Below are 22,031 nucleotides of genomic sequence, written 5' to 3' on the forward strand. Positions count from 1 at the left end.
CCATAACATTGATGGGGAAAGGAAGGGATGATTGTATCGTCGAAGCCATGTCCAAGTTGTACAAAAGATTGAATACCATATATTGTGAAATCTTTGTGTTGAGTATGGTTAAAATCCATTGATAGCAGATACGTATGTGTAGTTTTAAAATAATTACTTTTCTCTATATATTAGAAATTGCAACCTTAGTCACATTGATGGTTTAATTGATAACATTATCATCGTAAATTATTTCTAGTTTAATTTTTGACACAAAACTACGGGTACTTTGATAATATATGTGGGAAATAAGAGTGGATTTGGAATAAAGCTGATGTACTGAAAAGATTTTTTTTAGAAATATGATTGTAAATATAAATATTGACTATATATTACAGTAATTCAATATCATGCAAATGATGAGAAATTGCAATTTTGAATAGAAAATATACAATATTAAGAAAGTATGATATACAAGTTTTCATATTTTAAATTATGTAGCATTGCAAATATTGTATTTAATCACAAATTAATGAATTAATTTGTAGATACCGTTGAGTACTTAGTAATTTTGTTAGAACTGTACATATATTTTATTGTTGATTTTTAAAGTGTATAAATTTATAAATTAATGAACTGAGGACAAATCAAATCTTCTTTAATTGAAAGATTCAGTTTTCGTACAAATACTCGGTGTTGTAAAAGTTGAAATAAAACTCCAGATATTATATTAGCGTTTCATTAAGTTGACATCAAAAAGATGCTTGAATTCCTGATTGTCAATATCTATGTGTGTTTTTTTTTTTGGAGACCAGGTCTTCAAACAATCTATTGCAATTCCCATGGGTACCAATTGCGCCCCGTTATTAGCGGACATATTTTTGTATTCAAATGAAGCAGAATTTGTGCAAAATCTTTTGCTTGAAAAGAAGGAAATACTTACTGTGGCCTTCAAATCTACATTTAGATTTATACGATATATCCAGTAGAGCTCGAGATAAAAGATACCACAAATCTGACACATCCGTTTCATATTTGGATATTTTACTGGCAAAAGACGTTAATGGTAATCTAACAACAAAGCATACGGAGTTTATATATCTTAGTTGATTCGATACGTAAGAGCATGCTCTACGTATGAACGATTTCTAAAACGAGGTAACTTACTGATGAAACATGAATTTCACCAGTCTTGTTTAAAGTCATCATTTTGTAAGTTCTATAGTCGATACAATGACCTTGTCAGCAAATACAATTTGTCATTGAGTCAAATACTGACTGACGTTTTTCATACTAATGTTAGTCGTCATTCAAAAACTGAATTGACGACGGATGTTTCCTTTATTTCCCGATCATGACAAGGAGCAGCAGCACACGGCGTGTGTAACCGGTCAGCAGGCGATGCTTTTCCATGGCACCTGATCCCACCTTTGATGTTTGGGGGTCCGAGTTTGCTCTGCGCCTATTTTGCATTGTTTTACGGACGTTTGAGCTTAAATACTGTTCCTTATTTCCGTATGTTTCATGATTACACCACCATGGCACCTGCTCCCACCTCTGATATTTTGGAGGTCCATGCTTGCTCTGATTCTATTTTGAATTGTTTAATGGACCTTTGAGCTTGAATAGTATCTCCAAACATTTCATTACTAAAATTCATTCAGATTTTTTCTATATAAATATTAAAATGTTTTTGTTATTATTTCACAATTATGTATTTATGTATAACAAATAGAAGAAGGCGGATGTAACTGGTTAACAAAGAACGTTCCCAACTTCATTACATCTGGTCCCACCTCCATGTTATCAGAAGTCTGTATGTGCTGTGCTAATAATTGGAACTGTTTCATGGCATTTTCATCATGATAACAGGTTCCTCTCTACACACGGTTTTTCTGAAATTAATGTCAAACGGAAGCATTTGAAGGCGTGATTTAGTGAATTCTATTCGCTACAGGTTCTCTCATTAACCTATTTAAACTGTTGAATAATATTTCACAGCGTTATATACACGTATACACGTTACATAAAATAAGTTCTTACTCTTGAGAAGCTTGGAAATAAGAAATAAGGAATTCCGGAACATGAAAAAGATTTTTTTCCTGACAGTAACTACTTGTAGTTTTGATTTGATACACCCTTGCTGAAAATATTCATTTTTTATGCATGTATGCGCTTAATATTTTCTGATAAAAATAGATTATTGAAATTAAGCATTAATAATACAAATTATACTAAAATTGCACGAGAACTTCATCAACTTATATTCCTAGATCAATAACATTTTGATTAGTATTAAAATCATAAATAAATTGCTTATGTTCATCTTCCATACAAAGTAGAAATAAGGCTTTTGTTTGAAGGGACTATTAGAGACAATGATATATAGAACTTAACTGTAACTTTTGTTAGGTCACATAAAAATAGAGCAAAGTTGCGCATTTGCAGTGACTTTTAAGAAGTCGAATTTTTTTTTTGGGGGGTGAGAGTGTTGAAAAATATATCTATATCTATATATATATATATATATATATATATATATATATATATATATATATATATATATATATATATATATATATATATATATATATATATATAATGTTTCTCTTTTGAGGTTACGGTCCATTTAAAGATTCAAAGTCTGTTCGTTTTGCCAGTTTTTACAAACCGAAAATCATAGATAAATGTTTTATTTTGAATCACTTCATGCATACACGAACGATTTTATTATGTAAGAAATATATGTTTAATATACGTTTTAATCGCACATAACATCTTTTAAGACTAACACTTTAAAGTTAAATCAATCATTAAGTTAATCATAAGTATTTTTATTATTCAATTATTTGCCACATAGACTTATCAGTTTTTAATCAGTCACCATTGATTGAAAAATTGCATTTAAAATTTTGTAAGCATATTTTGCATGGAAAGTCATCAACACCAAATTTTTTGGTATATGGCGAATTAGGTAGATACCCTATTTCAATTAATATAAAGGTTAGAATGATAAGTTTTTGGTGTAAACTATCTTTTTTACAAAGGGATAAATTATCATCGAATTTGTTAAGTGTTTTAAAGAACTACAATAATCCATGGTGTAACTTTGTCAAATCTATATTGAATGAATGTGGACTTTCTTATATTTGGCATACTTGTCAACCTGTAAATATATCATGGCTGAAGAAAAAATGTTTAACACTCTGTATGATCACTTTAAACAGAAGTGGTATAGTGAAATGTTTAACTCGTCTAAAGGTCTTAATTATAGAATATATAAAACTTCATTTTGTCTAGAAAAGTATTTAGTATCCTTGCCCTTTAAATACTGGAAAATATTTTGTAAGTTTAGAACTTGTAATAATAAATTACCAGTTGAAGTTGGAAGATGGCATAATGTACCAAGAGAAAACCGAATTTGTAAATTATGTTCCAAAAATGAAATTGGTGATGAATTTCACTATTTATTTAATTGTAATGATTCACTTATCTTGAATTCAAGGTTATTATTATTATCAAAATATTACTATTCACATCCAAATGTGTATAAGTTTGATCAACTTTTTAATACAAAAAGTCCAGTTAAATTGACAAAACTGTGTAAATTTATAAAAATTATTTTTGAGAGAGTTGGCTCTCCTGTTAGCTCATTGTTAGTTTTGTTACTTTGTACTTTTTTCTTTTTCACGCATGCACATATGTTTAACTATACTTGTAATCTTTCTCAACACTGTACTTATGTCAGTTTATGAGAATAAATTCATTGTACAATGAAATACGAATATTGAAATAAAAAATCTTAAAAAACCATGTTATCAATACAAATCGGGAGCCTAGTCAACACGGACTTCTATAAAACCACAGATGGATTAGATGCCATAGAGGAGTGAGCTTCCGCTTCCCCTCCGACCAGTCACATCCTCCATTAATTTGATTCTGATATACATACCTCTTCATTTTAAAGAAGTTCTAAATTTAACCTTTAAAGTATTCTTTACTTCCTCGGGAGTGGACTGGAATGGAAACTATTTCTCAAGAAGATTCTGCGGGACCTTTTTTCAAAATTGAATTTTATCAATCTTTTGCGAAAAGGATGTGCAGTCTTATTGTTTTTGTTCATGTGTATCAGGTATAAAAACAACTTTAAATATAATAAAATAAGTATTAAGAAGTAAAAAAAAAATCACAATGAAACATATGGAGATACCAAATAGTATTCAACATTTAAAAATCAATGAAAAAATACAAAATAGGAGCAGAGCAAACACGGACCTCCAAAGCCTCCCAAAAATCGCATGGGGAATAATTTGTTTGAGAACAAGGTCTCCAGGAATAACTGGCTATTTTTCGATTTCATAATGTATTCAACCGATTGGCTTGTTTGATAATTTGCATAAATGCCGAGGCGTTTATGCACAAAATTATCACGCAAGCCAATTGATTGTTCATGGTCATGAAATATGAAAATCTGACAATTATTCCTTATATTTACATGCTATTGATTGCGCCAATCCACGCTTCTGTCTCTATGCCCCGCTTCTGTCTCTATTTGTCCCGCCCCGCAAGTGATTTTTTTTAACTTCGCCTATTGATGATCCAGTACATTTATGTAGAAATCAAGAACATTGACTATTTGGAATTTTATCTCGAAAAAAACCCCCAAACATTTGAAATGTAAAAATATTTCCGTATCGAAGCAGTACAGACAAGTTACATCCTGACGCTAAATTGGAATTGTCACTATTTGAATTGAGTTTTTAAAACTCATATTCTTTACACTGATTCGTTTAATTGTTAGTGTACCATCAAGAACAATATCTATATTACTTAAAACTTCGAAATGTGAAACAATGGAAGAAAAGAATAAATATAAATTTTGCCAAGAGATAAAATGCAAATCGTAGAGTACTTGTACTTTCGCTTTATAATAAAGTCAAAAGCCGCCGTCACGGTAGCGCAGTTTGCAGAGCGTTTGCTGCTCTGTGATGACTAAGTCCACTTAATATTATTTTTTATTCGTTAAGGTAAATGCTTTCCTTTATCTTTTTAGTGTTTCTTTCCTTTTTTTCATTTCGTAAATAAGATCTAAAAATATCTTTAAAAGCGTAATTTTCCTGTATTTAATTTAAAAAGTGCCAAAAATTAGTGCGCAGATAAGTTAAAGACTGGTAAATTTACTTTGATTTTAAAAATCAATTTCTTGGAAAAAATCCTTACAAATAATTAATGTGTAATTTCTTGTAAGATATAATATTTATTTACCACATCTCTGGTAAAAATAACTAATTATTAGTGCATATCCCCATTGCCTGCGTGGTGTTTCCTGTTTAAAAAATGCAGGTAACAAGTTCCCTAAGGACAATCAGCGGAAATATTTAATTAGAACGACAAAAATACAAGCTAAACATGCATAAAATTTTGAACCAAGTAAACAAAATCAGGTGTCTAATTACAATCTAACATGAATATGAACGTCACCTGAGATCTACTAGAAAAACGGTCGTCGAGGGCAAATCAATTATGAATAAAATTAAAAAAAAAAAAAAAAAAAAAAAAAAAAAAAAAAAAAAAACAGTAATACTGAAAAGTCCAACAAAAATACAATTGGTAATTTATGCGAACCTCTAGAACATCGGATATATGATAAGGCACCACGTAGGAGAAAACAGCCCCATTGACCGTCATTCTCCCGTTTACATCTGAAACAATATCAGTAGTCTTGTTTAAAGTCGTCATTTCGTAAGTTCGTAATCTATCATTAAGTCAAATGTTGACTGAAGTTTTTATAGTAAGTGTTAGTCCATTATTTACACACCGTTTCTTCCGTTATTTACCGATCACCGCTAGGAGCAAAGGCGAGTGTGACTGGTTGACAGGGGATGCTCACTCCTCTATGACACCTGATCCGACCTCTGATGTTTGGAGGTCCGTGTTTGCTCTGTTCTGATTTGTATTCTTTTATGTAATTTTGAGCTTGAATATTGTTCGTTATCTCCATATATTTCTTTCATAGGAAATCCGTAGACAGATGGTACATAATCCATTTTTTTGATAATATATAGTCTATGTAAAAAAAAAACTACCAAAATTCTGGAGAATTTTCGCTTTCAATCTTTTGACATTTATTAAACCATCATGTAACTTGAAATACGTACGCAAGTATGTCCTATGTCCTGAAATTTTTTGTATGCCTGTTTTCAACGCTCCCTCTTCGATGGGTGTTGGAAGCTATGCAAGACGTATCTAAATCTACAGTAATTTAAATAGTTGATAATTCATGACGGGTTCGATCAGACGACAGAAGCTGTTTACTCCTCTTAGGCACGGGATCCCACATCTGAACACTCCAGGGATCAGTGTTTAGTTCAATTTACACTCTGTATAATTGTTCCTCATAATAACATTTACTGAAAATGTTTACTTTTGTACAGGAGACAAATTTAGAATTTAGACATGTTTTCAAGATGTAAAGGGTGAGAATAACGAATAGTGATCAATCTGAAAAAATACATTAGCAATACAAATAAATGTTGGGTGCACAATATACGGGCCCCTGGAATTTCCAGTGGTGAGGTCAAATACCTAGGACGAGTAATCATTCCTTGTAGGCCGGTCAAAATCCATCAAACCGTAAGAATTGAACATTGATGTACTACATAGTCAAATCTAGTATAAAAACGGAAGCCAAACATTCTGTATGAAAAAACCAAAAACGATCCAACAAGGGCGTTCTAGAAAAGACTTTCAAGAATTAAGATCAAACATGATGCATCATGCATCATCAATCTTCGATTTATATTATACTTCATTCATGTATACATGTATTTCACTCGATTTTATTGCTAGCATGTTTTCCTTTCATTGTTCGTCTTGGAATAGTTTCAGAAATCTAGTTTTAGCATCACTGATCAATGTTCAATTAAAGAAACAAACAAAAGCTAAAATTAGAAATACACAATGTATTCTGCTGCAAAATGCAAAATATTGCTCAATATGAGTAAAACATATTTTAAAGATTTTTAGATACCTTTTCTTCAAATCTACATGTATTTATCAACAAGTTCTGTTAAGTAGGTCAAATTATTCTGAATGTTTCCTTAATCAATCCAGCTCAAGAAAAATTGATTCTCCTTACGATGAATTGCAACACTTCTAAATTCAGGATTGTCGTTGATTGATGGTTGACAAGGTGACCCCTATTAATGTCTAGGAAGTTTATATTTTGTTATTTATTGTTTTAAATGCATTTCTAATTCAGTATCAAAGTCAATTTTTTATTGGACAGTTTGATAAATGACATATATTAAATATAATTTTTTTGTCTTTTGACAGGCATCACTAATAGTATACTGATGTAATGATTAAGAGGAAATCCAGATGCATCTTTTATACTGACTTTGATTAATGGTTTTGCTCTATTTTTTATGTCTTTCGTTATTTCCGCTGGAAATTTTTGTAAGTTTTTTTGAAATTTGTTTAGAATATTAATTTTTAAAAAGGGGACAATTTGTTTTTACTGTTTCAAGCATGCCAGAAAATCTAAAAGAAATCGGCAAAATATTTAAACTATCATGATTAAACTTATTTTTTTAAACAATATTTTTATGAACTACGTTGGACTCTTGATGAAGCAATAATTATTGTTCAAGTGTGAAATCTTGATAAGACATACAATGCAACATGTTTTAATTCAGCTAAACAAATTGAGCTCTTAATTTTGAAAGTTTTTTTTTCTTTTTGATTTATTTGGTAATGAAGAGAATGCACATTCAGATTACTGCACAAATGGGCAAAACAATTTCTGCAAATCTTCTGAAAGCAAAGTTATGAAGTCGAGTCAATTTTGTCTATTTAATATGGTTTAATTGAGGGGTAAAGGGATAAATACATAGTTATTTTTGTCAATTGCTTTTTAATATAATTTCAATAACGAAGATTAAATTGATTGAATGATTGTATGTTGTTTAACGCCCCTCTCGAGATTTTTTCACTCATATGGAGACGCCACCACTGCCAGTGGAGAGCTACAAATTTTGTCCTATACTCGGCACTTAGGGCCAAGGAGCAGTGAGGGGTCTTCTTCTTGCCAGCACCTACTGCGATACGGAACCTCGGTTTATACGGTCTCACCCGAAGGACCGGTCTCCAAGTCTCACAGTGGGATTCGAACCCGCGACGTAAGGATCAACTCGTAACTTCGCCACTCTAGAGCAGACGCTCTAACCAGTACGCAACGCAGGCCACACGAAGAATAGAAACACCAATGGTATGTATGTTTATTGTAAGGAAAATCATTGGAGATTTTTAAAAAAAAATGATCCATAAAAATATATATCATTTTAATATGTATCAAACATCGCACAAACACATTATATAATACACAGAACTTTATTTATTCCCCCTTTTTTCTCTTCATCATTATTCCTGGAATTACACACGTTGCAGTCTATCCCTCGTCATCTGTTGAAAGTCGGGAGCATTCCCATCATGCCCGGGTTAAGTGGGCTGGGCATTAACGCCATTCTCCGTCGTCGGCCACCCAATGCCAATAGCTGTTGTGCAAATGGCCTAATGTCGAAACCGAGACGAGTTCCTCCTAGCAATGCTGGGCATGGTTGAAGTGAATTTCTGTTTAAAACAACCAAGATCTTAGAATTAAGAAACTGTGTGATGGTTAGTGCAAATCCTTTCATTTTCAATTCATGGCTACATACACCTCCTCTGCTACGAGAAAGAGAGAGAGAGAGAGAGAGAGAGAGAGAGAGAGAGAGAGAGAGAGAGAGAGAGAGAGAGAGAGAGAGAGAGAGAGAGAGAGAGAGAGAGAGTATACTTAAAGCTTAAAAGATTACCCCGGTATATCTGGACGTATCATCAGACTTGGTTGGAAGGAATGAATAGCACCAGGAATATCCTTCACAACTGAACACAAAATCTTCGAGTATGTGGTCTGTTTAATCTGAGCAAGCTGGGCTTTAAAAGAAAACACAAGAGAACATGGAAAACTATTTTTGTAAAAGACACTTGTCCGCCAGATTTTTATGTTTATCCATATCGTGTTTTAATTTCTACATTTGATTTTCAAACAGGAGAATAAAAATGATACCTGGTGTGAAAGCGGCCAGTGGATTTTCAGGAAAGGTGCGCTCGTACCAGAAACGATCTCCATGTTTATAGAGACTGAACTGGAGGGCTATAAGACATTGGAAGGTGGGTCCTAAAATGCTTCCTGGACGAGGAGTTTCAGACAAACCTCCAGCAAAGAGGTCAATATCATCTGGTTCTCTTTGAAAAAGATATGCTAAATTAATTTCAAAGAATATAAGTTTTGTCTTTCTTGTTCTAAAAAGTTTGTTTAATTTTAGCTTTTGCTATAAACACTGGATCGTTCATGCAAACTTCTTCTAGGGTAACTAATCCATATGTACATGTATACACATGGAGGAGCCCCTAACTGAACCATTAACTTACAGGTAACTTTGCTGAAGCGCAGCTGCTGCCTGTGGGGAATGGTCAACAAGACCTCCTGGGACTGTAGCAAAGAAGACCGCTCTACGAAGTCCACAGAATTGTCTGTAGGCGTTGTAGGAAGGTATACCGTGATCTCGGCCTCTCTGGATGTTCAAAGCTCCCAGATCAAACGAGGAAGTCTCTGTTGTCGGTTGATTCCCTGGTGGAAATTCAAACAGTCTGTTCCTTATTCCGTCGACCAAAAATCTATCTGATCTTGATTTAGGTTCCCTTGACATCCAACGTGTCATAAATTCATACCCTCTGTCATACATTAAATCTGGGCGCTCAAAATGTCTGTGGACGGGGAAACTGAAAGAGGCGCCGTCACCTAGAACATGACCGACAGTGTTCCTCACTAAGCTGTGGCCCATACGATAGGCCGCCACACCGAAGGCATTAATTGTTCTAGGATCTAGTCTGGGATTGTAAGTTTCAGCATGTCCAAATGGCCTTGATCTAAGATTGAAGGCATTCATATGAAAATCGTCTAGGACGGCGGGTAAAAATTCGTTGTATGTCACATGTTGAAGCTCTGCTATCACTATTCTCTTTGCTTCTTGGAAAAGAGTTTCGTCATCTGTGATGCCAGTGGCCAGCCTTAATGCGTCAGCAATGAGATTATGACGTCGTAACCACGTGATGTGTGGAATAGTTAAAGTTGGCGTTTCGCTGGGTCTGTGATCTCCTGTCAAAGAGAAAACAGCACATTTACTACAAAGTACTCCTTCAATCTTCCATTCAGTAAATTATATGCATGAACATGTTTCAATACCTGCCACAAAACATTGGCGCTGCGCCGGAGGCACCAAGGGAGGACAGCCCTGCGGGTGCGGTGGCAACAGATTTTGTTCATTCTCAGCCATTCGTCCTCCGACTAGTGTTAGAATAAATGGGTTTCAGTTTTTTTTTTCAACGAAAACAAAAGAATTTTGTAAACTTTACTTAACTGTATTTAAATTAGAAAATTTCAAAACCGAATTTTTACATTCCTTTAAATAAAATAAAATGATATAAAGTATGAAACTTTATATATTTCATACGTTCCGAGAATATTATCTAAGTGTATTTTACCTCGTGCTCTTAATTGAAGCTCTTTGGTGACATCAGAATCATAGATCATGGAGCCGTCAACGAAAGCTGTTCTCTGGTTGATTTGCTCACGGACACCTACAAAAGATAATTGTAATAGTCACCTCTAAAACAAATTTCTACATACAAATATTTTTTTTGAAAACAGATAAATTTTACAAATTGCCGAAAACTCAATTTTGATAATGTTTTGGAGAAAACTTGGTTCCCAGATTAAAAGGAGAAAACAAGCTTTCTAAAAATAAAGTGAAAAACCGATAAAAAATATTATCTACTTAGCAAAATTCTATGACCTAGGTCCAAGTATACAAAGACACTGCTAGTATATAACGCAATCATCGTACACAAAATCTGATTGTAAAACTTTTATGCTTGAAAGTTTCATATAAATTACAGAAATAATTTAATGGAAGAAAGATCGCACACTGCATCTTCAATGTATAATAAACTTAGACCCAAGCCTGAATTCAATCATATTTCGCTTTTTATTTTGTATTTCACGAGCATTTGAAATAATCATGTCTCCCAATTGGACAAAACAGGTCAAACTCTCGCATTCCTGTCAGATTTTTGAAAAAAAATCCTACCTAAGATGAACGTTTCAGGAACCGCATATTACTGATTATTTTATTTGATTTTTCAGAGTCTTTACTAACCGTTTTCACATCGGATGGGCGGTGATCCGGCGTGACGAACGACATTCATGCAGGTTTTATCTGGCGGGAAAAACGGATCGCCTGGTTGTATGATTATGCTAAAGCAGGCCTCTGGATTCTGCTGGTTCCTTAAAAAGATTTTAGTTAAAATTATTGTTACCTGATCAACTGATTTGTTTTTTGTAAACTGCATAAATCTGATTTAGGTATTCAAACCAAATATTTTTAAGTTTGCTTAATTTTGTTTAAGTCCTTCTTATCCTAAAAATTGATTGATTGATTATATACTGTTTAACGTCCCATTCAAGAATTTTTCACTCATACGGAGATGTTAAAAAGAAGCAAAATTTGAATTAACGAATATTAGAATGTGCATGCATAGTAATTTCATCCATAGTTATGAAAATAACATGAAAATAATGCAAAAAACTTATGAATCTTCGGTAGATTTTCATTTTCTGATCTATTTAGATAATGTTAATAAGCTATGAATTTGAACATTCACTAGAAAGTTTTCATTTCATTGCAATCTTCTCAACACCATTTTCTGTTTACTCACATCATTGGCATACAACAGTCATTCACAGTCACTGAAATCAAAAAATATTGCCAATGTAATCAAGATATATAATGCTCAATTTTCAAACTTTCGATTTTGAGAATTGAACTAATATTATAAAATATTTGAGAGTACGTACATTGTTCGGAGGGCGTGGCGATGACGTCATGATCAATGAACTGTCCGTGATGGGTGAGGTAGGTGGAGAATGCAGCACTGACAGGGGTCATGCCCCCAAACGTAAACTGGAACACGTTGTTACTGACAGTTCGAGCACTCGGTAAAAAAGCTCCGGGCCTAACAGACCTAACTCGTGGAGTGTTGATCACTGTATATAGTCAGACTTGAATTATAATCTAAGTTACAATTGATATATTGATGGTATGATTTTTGTTTTTAAAGAATTCAACCATTTGTCTCCATGTTTGCTCTGCTCCTATTTTGTATTGTTTTGTGGACTTTTAATCTTGAATACTGTTCGTTATCTCCATATGTTTCATTCTATGGTTGAATTAATAACAAAGGTTCCAACAAAATTGTATGGACATGTTTAAATATGGATATCTTTGTACAGTGAGAATGATCAATGAAATTCAACTTTAAGTGAGAATTTGGAAACACCTTCAGGCTACTGAGAGTGTAATATATTTGAGTTTGACTTCATTCAAATCAGTGTTCTAAAGTCAGAACCAAGACGTCACTTCTCTATTTCATTGAGGCTTGAGCTTGGTCTTTAAAATATGACCTTGTATCTAAATCATAATACAAGTACAATGGTCAATATAATGATCTTGTCAGCAATTATACTATTTATCATTATGTCAAATGCTGACTGACCTTTTTCATACAAAATATTAGGCCATTACACCCTGAGTTAAGACCAAATTTTTTTTTCATTACTTTTTGATAAACATTATATGAAAATTATGTAATCTTTTTAAAGGAAATATTGTATATTTTATGCACAAACTTTTGAAGAGAATTATTAAGAACTATTTGTTCATCATAGTTATTTCACACACAAACATACAGGTCTTGGCAACAACATATGTTTCAATCCATTCTGGTTGAGTGTAAAAAAAAATGTGTTTAGGACAACATGGAGAGACAAACAGACAGACTTCTTCATCTTCATGTCTGCATAGTAAACATTATGTGACATTCTTTTAAATATGCCAAAAGAGTAGCTTTTCTAGATGCAGTATTCGTTTTGAGATAATTTGAAAGTTGATTTATAAAATGTTGACAAAAGGTACTTAACAGTTGTCGTATGCGGCGGGGAGGACTCGTTGTTGTGGAGTTTGCGCTGCTCCCAAGATGGGGTCGATTAAATTGTTACATTGTCCGTCTGTCCTTCGATAAGGTTCACTGACGTCACAGACTGGTCTCTCAAAACAGAATGGATCGAAGGCTCGCTGAAAACTTGCTGTAACCTCAGGATCTGACACTGCTCTCTGGAAACCGGCCGCAGTTCCGCCTCCAATTTCTGGACTAAAGGTCAAAGAATGATAGAAAGAAAATTTAAAACAACTTTTTTTCACATACTATTCAATCATTTTTAAGAGTGACAGTCGATGGCTGTTCTCGATCAAAATTTTACTGCTTTGGGAGACAGAATTTCGTAGGTTACAAGATTCAATAAACCAATTCAACGCGTTCGTAAAGTTGTTGTTGATTGGGATGTAAACCCATATAAACACACAGTACTAGTCTCTCAACATGAGAATCACCATTTAAAGTAATCAATGTGTACATCTATTCATTTTGATACCAACTTTTGAGCTATGGTTCTCGATGCAAAGGAAGCTCTCGATGACCTGTCGTTGAGGAGGGCAGTGGTAGCTGGCGCGTTACTCTGAGAGAACCGCGCTAAGGCGGCGGCGGCGCCAGACCCGCCAGGTGTGGGGAACGGAGCTATCCCCCCGCTAGCTGTTCGACCTACAAGGGCAAATGAGCAGATATACTTAGTATTTATACGTACAAGAACTGCAGATCGTTTATCGATGAACATGTTTCCGAATTACAATATGATTAATTTTAGAAATATTTTTATTTTCATGGAATATTACTCTATACCCTTTAAATTCAGTGTCATTGTTTGCTAAGCAAACACATGTATCTCTTCAATGAATGAATTGACTTAAAATCACTTAAAAGGAAATACATGTTTAAACATTAAAATTCTGTGGAAAAATACAGCATAGGAACGTCATTTCGGGAATTGACATTTTTTTTTATAGATTTTATAGAAGAATGAATTGTATTATCAATAGAGAATTCATTTCCCTCTCCAGTAGGGATTCATATGCCATGTAAAGTTACAAAGTGTATCAAGTACTGGAACTTAACGGTCTTTTAAGGGGTTTTCATTGTGCAAAAACTTCAATTAGAAAAAATATTTAACGTTACACCGTGTATAGATTTGTCTGACTTCAATATACATGCAATGTTTAAGGATTAGTATTTTGGAGGCCACCACAAAATATAGTTACATATTATCAGTTTTGTGTTTAAAATTTCAATAACATATGTTTTAGTTTTTTCATTGACCTGAAAGAACTTCAATTAATCACAACGTCAATAAAACTGATTGAGGCAAGGGGTCGCAACTTCTGAATCAGAGACTAAAACTAGCATTAGAGGATAATTATTTTAGCATCACAAGTACTCTAATAAAAAAAAACTATGAAATAAAATTTAAATATGTACAGAATACTCCACTTGCAATTATGTATCCTCACAATATCAAGATTTTGTGATTTCAGAACCCCGGACAAACCTTTGACTTAAGTAGTTACTTAAAAGTTGGGTTTGTGGTTAAATATGACGTTATGGGTAATAGTAAATTAACCAATTATAATATATATCTATTTCAAATTTGTAATTTTCACATGGGCCAATTCCACAGCTTATCTTTTGTGATTGTAAGGAGAACGATCTTTTAAATATATATTTCCAATGTTTCATTTAAAGTAACTAGTCGCAAATCCTACAATATCGACACTTTCTATTTTAAAGACCATTCAGATTTGTTAACAAATTACATGAAATAATGTATTATATTATTATGTAATAATTACATAAAATAAAAGCTGTTTTCTGATTTGTTCAAGTCCTAGATCAGGATCAAATGAAAAAGTGTAGCTTTCTAGCCCAATTTACAAAAAGCGACTTATGCCAAGGGTTTGTGTAGAGTTAAGAAATCACAAATTGACATTACGAGAATGAGTTATGAGATTTCCATCTCCATAAAAATGAAAAAAAAATTGTAATTGTGTATCATCAATATTTCTTTTAATAATTAAGCCTTGATAATTTTGTGACAAATATATAAATTATCCATATAATTAAAAGATGATTTTGAATTCTTTGCTCTTAAAGAAAAACATTTATTTACGGGGCAGAATAGTGCCATGTTATGTGTTTTGATAAGTTTGCGATTACAACTTTAAAGTTGGTAATACTAATTTTAAAAAAGCATGGACACAGATTTTAAGTTAGTATTTTCTTTATAATCCACGGCTTATATATTTTAATAGCATTTCACACAAAAATATATTAAAAATTTTATTTCATCTTAAAGTTATTGAAACTTCAAATTTTTGGATGGGTTTGATTGACACATCCTTGCACTCTCACAAATTTTACTTTTATTCTTAATACTTAGGAAAAGTGGCAATCTTGTTGTGTATTAATGAAAAATATTAAAACTTTAACAGGTCCAGTCCAAAGACTATTTCTACCTACGTAGCTATTAATAGCTACGTAGGTATTTAAACCTACCCAAAGTAGCTATTTTTGCCTATTTTTTGTATTATATGCATTTTATGACCAAAAGACCAACGGCACAACATGGTGAATACCATATATTTTGATACACTCACATTGATGATGAATACAACAAAAATTTGGTCAAGAAATGATTATTTCCTGAATTGACAATTTTACATTAGTTTCTATGCAAGATCATTGATAATATAAGAAGTAATCATTTTATGGCCAAATTTTTGTCATATCCATCATCAATGATGTGTGTATGATTTGCTATTAATAGCTACGTAGGAACATTTCTACCTGTTTAATACAGAAAAATAATTATATTCTGAGTAGAAATTATAGTTTTAAAATTTTTCCGGGTAAAGTGTTGTGTAGTTTAGCAAATTGATCACACCCGTGAAACGTATACACAGTTTGTCTCGAGCTCTGTTATTGATGTTCGTGAAGAATAAAATTAAAATTTGTCACCACAAAGTGACAATATACTGTGTGTATGATTTGCTTTCGAACATTTCTACTCTGAATTTCCTAAAAAAATTCAAATGTTTCATAACTTTTAAATGAAATAAGATTTTTAATTTATTTTTGTGTGAAATGCTATCAAAATATATTAGTTGTAACGTTATACAGAAAATATTAACTTCAAACCGTCCATGCACCTTTAAAGTTTGAAAAGCCAGTTTTATTCTTGACGTTTCAAGCTATAAAATTGGTAATTCCAACTGTACGTAATTATGGGCTTTCCAACTCAAAAAAGTTTATAATTGCGACTATGAATTTGTCTTCAAACTTTTTTAAATCAAATAATTAAAAAATAAGTTTTTAAACATGAAATTAACATTTTATACCTATAGCAGCGTATTATTTTTATCTTCTTATATAACGTATAACGCAATAAGAACCCAATCTGCCCCTTGAATTTAACACTCACAATCAATTGTATTTGTTGTTAACCACAAATACAAATGAAGAAAACCAAAACATTTATTGCCTTAAAATTGCGCTCTTCATAAAAATAGATTCTTTGACATCTATATGAAATACAATGAGTAAGCCATTTTTTAAGGAATACAATTTTTTATCTTTATAAAAGATACTAAAACATTGATGATTTTTAAAATGGCTCTACAAAACCCCCTCATATTTACCGCTCTGCAGGAGAGTCCTCAGACATACTGTACTGCAACATATTCTTAAAAACTTTAAAGAAACTTTGAAATGAACATTTTTTTTTCAAAAGTAAGTACATGTATAGTTTAACTGCAAAACGTACCACTTTTTTCACACTTTATAAACGAATTCCTCGGGAAAAAAATGAAGACCAGATAAAACTTGTCCAATGAAAAAGAAAGTTTATTTGTTCGTAAAAACCCTGATTTTAAACAATAAATATTCAGTGATAAACTGTATTAATATAACATTTTGATTTTGCGATTTAAGCAAGAAAAGAAAACACACTATGTCTATTTCCATCAGAAAATGTTAACATTTTATACAAAATGGAGTCACTTTATATTTTATAGCATTAGATAGACAGACTTACTTTTTTTCTTGTTATGGTACAATTTAACTGATTTTTTTTACATTCAATGAAGTTAAAATCAAGATTGTTCCGATAAGACAGATCTCTTTACATTTATTCTCTATAAAAACGAAAAAAATATTGTAAACTGTGTTTTATTTATATTTCTTTTCATAAGCCTTAATAATTTTATGACAAATATACAAAATTATCTATATAATTAAATGATGATTTTGCATTCCTTGCTTTTAAAAAAAATCCATTTATTTACGTGAGCATTTTGGTTTCATGATATATATTATTTTAAGTTTGAGATTACAACTTAAAAATTGGTCAAACAAATTTCAAAGTTGAAAAAGCCAATTTTATTCTTGGCTTTTCAAACTTTAAAATTTGTAATTCAACCTTTTATTTTGGATTTTCAACTAAAAAAGTGCAGCTATAAATTTGTCTTCAAACTTTTTTTTATTTAATCAATTAAAAATTTGGTTTTAATAATGAAATTAACAGTTTGTACCTATAAATACGTTTTATTTCTGTTTTCACATAACGTTTTGCGCAATAAGAGCCCAGTCTGTCCCTCTAATTAAATTCGCACAATCAATTGTATTTGTTGTTAACCACAAATACAAATGAAGAAAACCAAAACATTTATTGCCTTAAAATTGCGCTCTTCATAAAAATAGATTCTTTGACATTTATATGAAATACAATGAGTAAACCATTTCTTAAAGGAATACAATCTGTCATCATCTATAAAAGATATTAAACATTGATGATTTCTTAAATGGCTCTACAAAAACTCCTCATATTTACTGCTGTAAAGGAGAGTCCTCAGAGATAGTGTGTTGCAACATATTCTATAAAAAATACTTTAAAGAGCCTTTGAGATGAAAAAATATTTCAAAAGTAATTATAGTTTATCTGCTAAAGGTACCTTTTTTTTCCACTTTTTATAAACGAATTCCTCGGGAAAAAAGACCAGATAAAAACTCCAGTGAAAAAGAAAATTTATTTGTTCAACCAACCCCTCCCCTTCCCCGATTTTGAAGAATTACTCTTCAGTGATAAACTATATTAATATAAAATTTCGACTTTGCAACTTTGACATTTACGTTTTAAGCTTGAAAAAAAAAACACAAACAATACAATGTCTACTTCCATTACAAAATGTTGACATTTTAAACAAAAGTCACTTTATATTTTATAGCATTAGATGGACAGACTTACTTCATAGTACAATTTAGGTGATTTTTTTTTTTACATTCAATGAAGTTAAACTCCAGATTGTTCCGATAAGACAGGTTTTTCTACATTTATGTTCAGGATATTAAAGATACAGGAGTCTTCGTGGACCCCTGAATAACAATTCTTTCAAAGAAGCATACATGTATATTCATTGAAAGAGTAGATTTACATAATTTTTTATTATATAAGTGCGTTTAAATCCTGGACACAATCATTTCCGTAAAAGAACCTTATAGTATATTAGTCGAACAGTTAACATTCCTCTGAAATTTATGAAACTGTTTTAGGACAAATGTTGTTTCAAAGCCTGTTAGACAATTAGCTACAGCATAAAACAAGGTCTCATGTCCAATATTGAGTTATTCTGAAGTCAGAGGTAATAACACAAGAAAAGGACACATTTATATTTCAATCATGTCCTTTTTCAATTGCCCGCGAGGGATGATGGTTCCATTCAACCTGATGCGGTTTATATGCATTGCATGAATTAGTTAATTTAATTATTACGGGAAAAAGGTTATTGATAAGACTATCTTGTATTGTTTATTTGTTGGTGAAAAACGCCCTGATGCCAGATTTATACTTTTGTTTTTTTCAATTATTATATCTGTGTTAGTTGATCTATTTGTTTATCAATTGGTTTGATTTATTTTTGTGGGCTTCCTTTTGGTTGTTGGGCTCCAAAGAACAAAGCAACGGTTAAATTGCATTTTCAAATCTGAATTTTGTATGATTATATATTCGAGAAATTTTTTTTTTTTAAGTTTTGATAGTGTTGTAGGTGAGTTAATCACACATTTTACGTTTGCAAATTGTAGTTCTTCAAGAAAAGTTCCCCGATTTGTCAACCCCAGAATAATTGAAACTTAACAAACACAAAAACCCTTCAAATTATCATTAAACTTATTCTTTACTGATGAAAATACACCAACGGTGTGAATTTTTAGCTACCCGTTATCCGTATAATTCTCTTTCTGTCTCGATAGTGTTACATGTGTATTGTGACGTCATTTTTTGTCGCGATTTCTCTGAGTGTATTACCTAGCGTTACAATAATCAAGTCTATTTCATTTTGATTTAGAAGAAAAATACTTTATTTGTAAGTAGATATAGATTGTTGAATAAAAAACTATCTATAGACATGTGGTTTAAAATTGTTCATTTTTTTTTAACAGAAAGTTTATATTTCAGTTATTTGCCCGCGAGGGTTGATGTTTTCATTCAGACAGATGTTGTTTATATTGCATTACATGAATTTTAATTTAATTATTACGGATAAAAGTTTATCGATAAGACTATCTTGTACAGTTTGTTTGTTGGGGAAAAAATTTTGCCGGCATTATACGTTTGTTTGTAATTTGTTTCAATTATCTTATTTGTTTTAGTGGATACATGTTTTTTGTAATTTTTTTTTAAAGCTTTCTTTTGATTGTTTGGATCTTAAAACGAAGCAATGGTAAAATTGCATTTTCAAATCTTAATTTTGTATAATTATATATTCGAGAGTTTTTTTTAAAAAAGTTTTGGTCATGTTATTGGTGAGTTTATCAGACATTTTACGTTGTCAAATGGTAGTGCTTCAAGAAAAATTCCCCGATTTGTTATACACCAGAATAATTCAAACTTTACAAACGAAGAAAATCCCTTAAATTTATCCTTTAACTTATTCTAAACTAATGAAAATAAACCAAAGGTATGGATTTTAAGCTCCTCTTTATCCGTATTTCTCTCTTTCTGTGTCGGTAGTCTTATTGTGACGCATTTTTTTTGTCGTGAGTGTATTCCTAGCGCAACATGTCAAACCTATTTCAGATTTGATTTAGTAGAAAAATACATTAATTGTAAATATAGATTGTCAAATAGAAAATTATCTAAAGACATTATGTTTTAAGATTTTTTTTTACATGAAATTAATTAAGGAAGAAAACATTACAAAAAATTCAAATAAGTATAGCGTGGAGACAGCTGACAATCCGGAAACATTTCAACAATTAGCTCTAGATGTTACAAATATTTTGATTTAAATATAAATACATTAATGATAAGCTACAAAAATCGACTAAACAATGTTTAATCGTCTACGCCTCTGAGAACCACTTTTCATAATACACAAAAAAAAATAAACTAACTTGCTGGAATTTGTCCTACACCCCCGGGAGCGAAGGTGACCCCTCCAAGTCCCCCAAAGGCTGATGTGGGTGCTCCTCCCCCTCCGCCTCCACCGAAAGCTGCCTGAACAGCATCGTTCACAATAGAATCAACGGTTCCCTGAGCATCACAATGGTAAACCAAGGCTGTACAAATAAATACTACATACACTTCCTTCATCCTGTCATCTGTGTCTCAATAGTTCTGAGAATTCAGTTTTAACATTTTAATCGAATGCGAATTTTGTTTATTGACCAATCGCAAGGTATTTTAATTGCAAATCATTTTGAAGAAGACATTGTCTGTATGCATAAGGCATTTTTTGTAAATGTAGATTTATGACCAATAAAATAAAGGCTTTTTGTATTTTTAGATTCACAAAGGTGGAGTGTATAGAACTAAAACCAACAGAATCAATTTTAAAATGAATGTTAAACAACTTGTTGCTCCGCCCTTTTTAAATTTTAAAATATTAAGATTCAACCCACGTTTGAATATTTCCGACCACCAGAAGGTTATTCCTTTCTTTCACATCCTGTTTTCAAAGAGGCATTAGTAAGTTAAAAACTATTTCTTACAATTTACTTCATCAACACTTTTCATTTCGATATAATTTCTTTTTGATTTAAGACCATGACTGCATCATCGATTGTACATGATTTTTTTTTCAAAGTTTTTTTTTAAAATAAGTTGACCTTCGATACGTACATTAGCATAAAATTTTTAACCACTTAATTCTTAGAACTCATTTATTAATAAAACATGCATTATTTATAATTAGTAACATAACTTTTTACACAATTGTTGATTTTTTTTTTTTTTTTTTTTTTTTTTTTTGATAAACAAAATATCCCAAAATCAGTCCGGCTTTTGAAAAATTAATATAATAAAAATTAATCTATAAAACTAAAGGCAGTGTGGTGGTTGTATCCTTCATGGTTTGTCGCTCATTTCGAATGGTGCACATCATTAATTCAAATGGTGGATGTAAATTTCGCATATCAGAACTGGTTTGGTCTCCTTCCTTCTTTATTAGAACTCATGTAAAACTAATTATGTGCTAAATCCAACCTTTAGACACTAGATTAACCTTTTTTCCTCGTCACTCAGAAGCCATTTTTAATATTGCAATAATTTCATTTTATTTCTTTTCCTAGCAATCCTTTTAAGGACAAGAACATTGACCTATATTTGTAGGAACAAAACACGAGACTAAAAACCTTTGAAGACTTTAGGGCTCATTGTTGGTCTATTACAAAAAACAAGAGACAGAGTTTTCATAGAGTTTAAATAAATTTCATTGATTATGAAAAGAATATAGGACAAAAGAGGAACGAAAGAAAGTAAATTGTTTCGTTTCAATATATATTTTATTTTATAATCATATTTATAAATGCTTATTTGTATGTTATTTTACCCTAACCTTCTAATACTTCAAACTTATATTGATACCCCATCTCTTACTAATGAAGATTTTCAATAATTCAGAAGTAAGACGTTTTAATCGGCAGTTAATTCAAGCATAAAAGTCAATAAAATT

The 22,031-nt window shown here is 31.7% G+C and overlaps 1 protein-coding gene across 1 annotated transcript; it reads right to left on the minus strand.

Annotated features, from left to right (window-relative positions):
* Positions 1–8,391: 8,391 nt before the first annotated feature.
* Positions 8,392–20,708, minus strand: LOC134235065 (peroxidase-like protein). Its single transcript, XM_062717152.1, has 12 exons — positions 20,473–20,708; positions 13,572–13,734; positions 13,058–13,287; positions 11,936–12,124; positions 11,797–11,827; positions 11,238–11,365; positions 10,564–10,659; positions 10,265–10,366; positions 9,451–10,177; positions 9,086–9,264; positions 8,832–8,952; positions 8,392–8,610 (listed from the first exon to the last, which is right to left on the minus strand). Exons 1-12 carry the CDS (start codon positions 20,669–20,671, stop codon positions 8,439–8,441), a joined length of 2,337 nt encoding a protein of 778 aa, XP_062573136.1. The 5' UTR covers positions 20,672–20,708; the 3' UTR covers positions 8,392–8,438.
* Between the last annotated feature and the right edge of the window lie 1,323 nt (positions 20,709–22,031).

Source organism: Saccostrea cucullata, unplaced genomic scaffold (assembly GCF_032062105.1).
Source record: "Saccostrea cucullata isolate Sc308-1 unplaced genomic scaffold, CSIRO_AGI_Scuc_v1 ctg17, whole genome shotgun sequence".
Classification (NCBI taxonomy): Eukaryota; Metazoa; Mollusca; class Bivalvia; order Ostreida; family Ostreidae; genus Saccostrea; species Saccostrea cuccullata.

Bases quoted from the DNA above. Each gene is read 5' to 3' on its own strand.
- LOC134235065 (XM_062717152.1), bottom strand. From the start codon at position 20,671: ATGAAGGAAGTGTATGTAGTATTTATTTGTACAGCCTTGGTTTACCAT. The intron at 12,125-13,057 runs GTTAAGTACCTT...GACTATATACAG, and splicing joins CCCCGCCGCATACGACAACT to TGATCAACACTCCACGAGTT. The intron at 10,178-10,264 runs GTATTGAAACAT...TCTCTTTGACAG, and splicing joins GCGCCAATGTTTTGTGGCAG to GAGATCACAGACCCAGCGAA.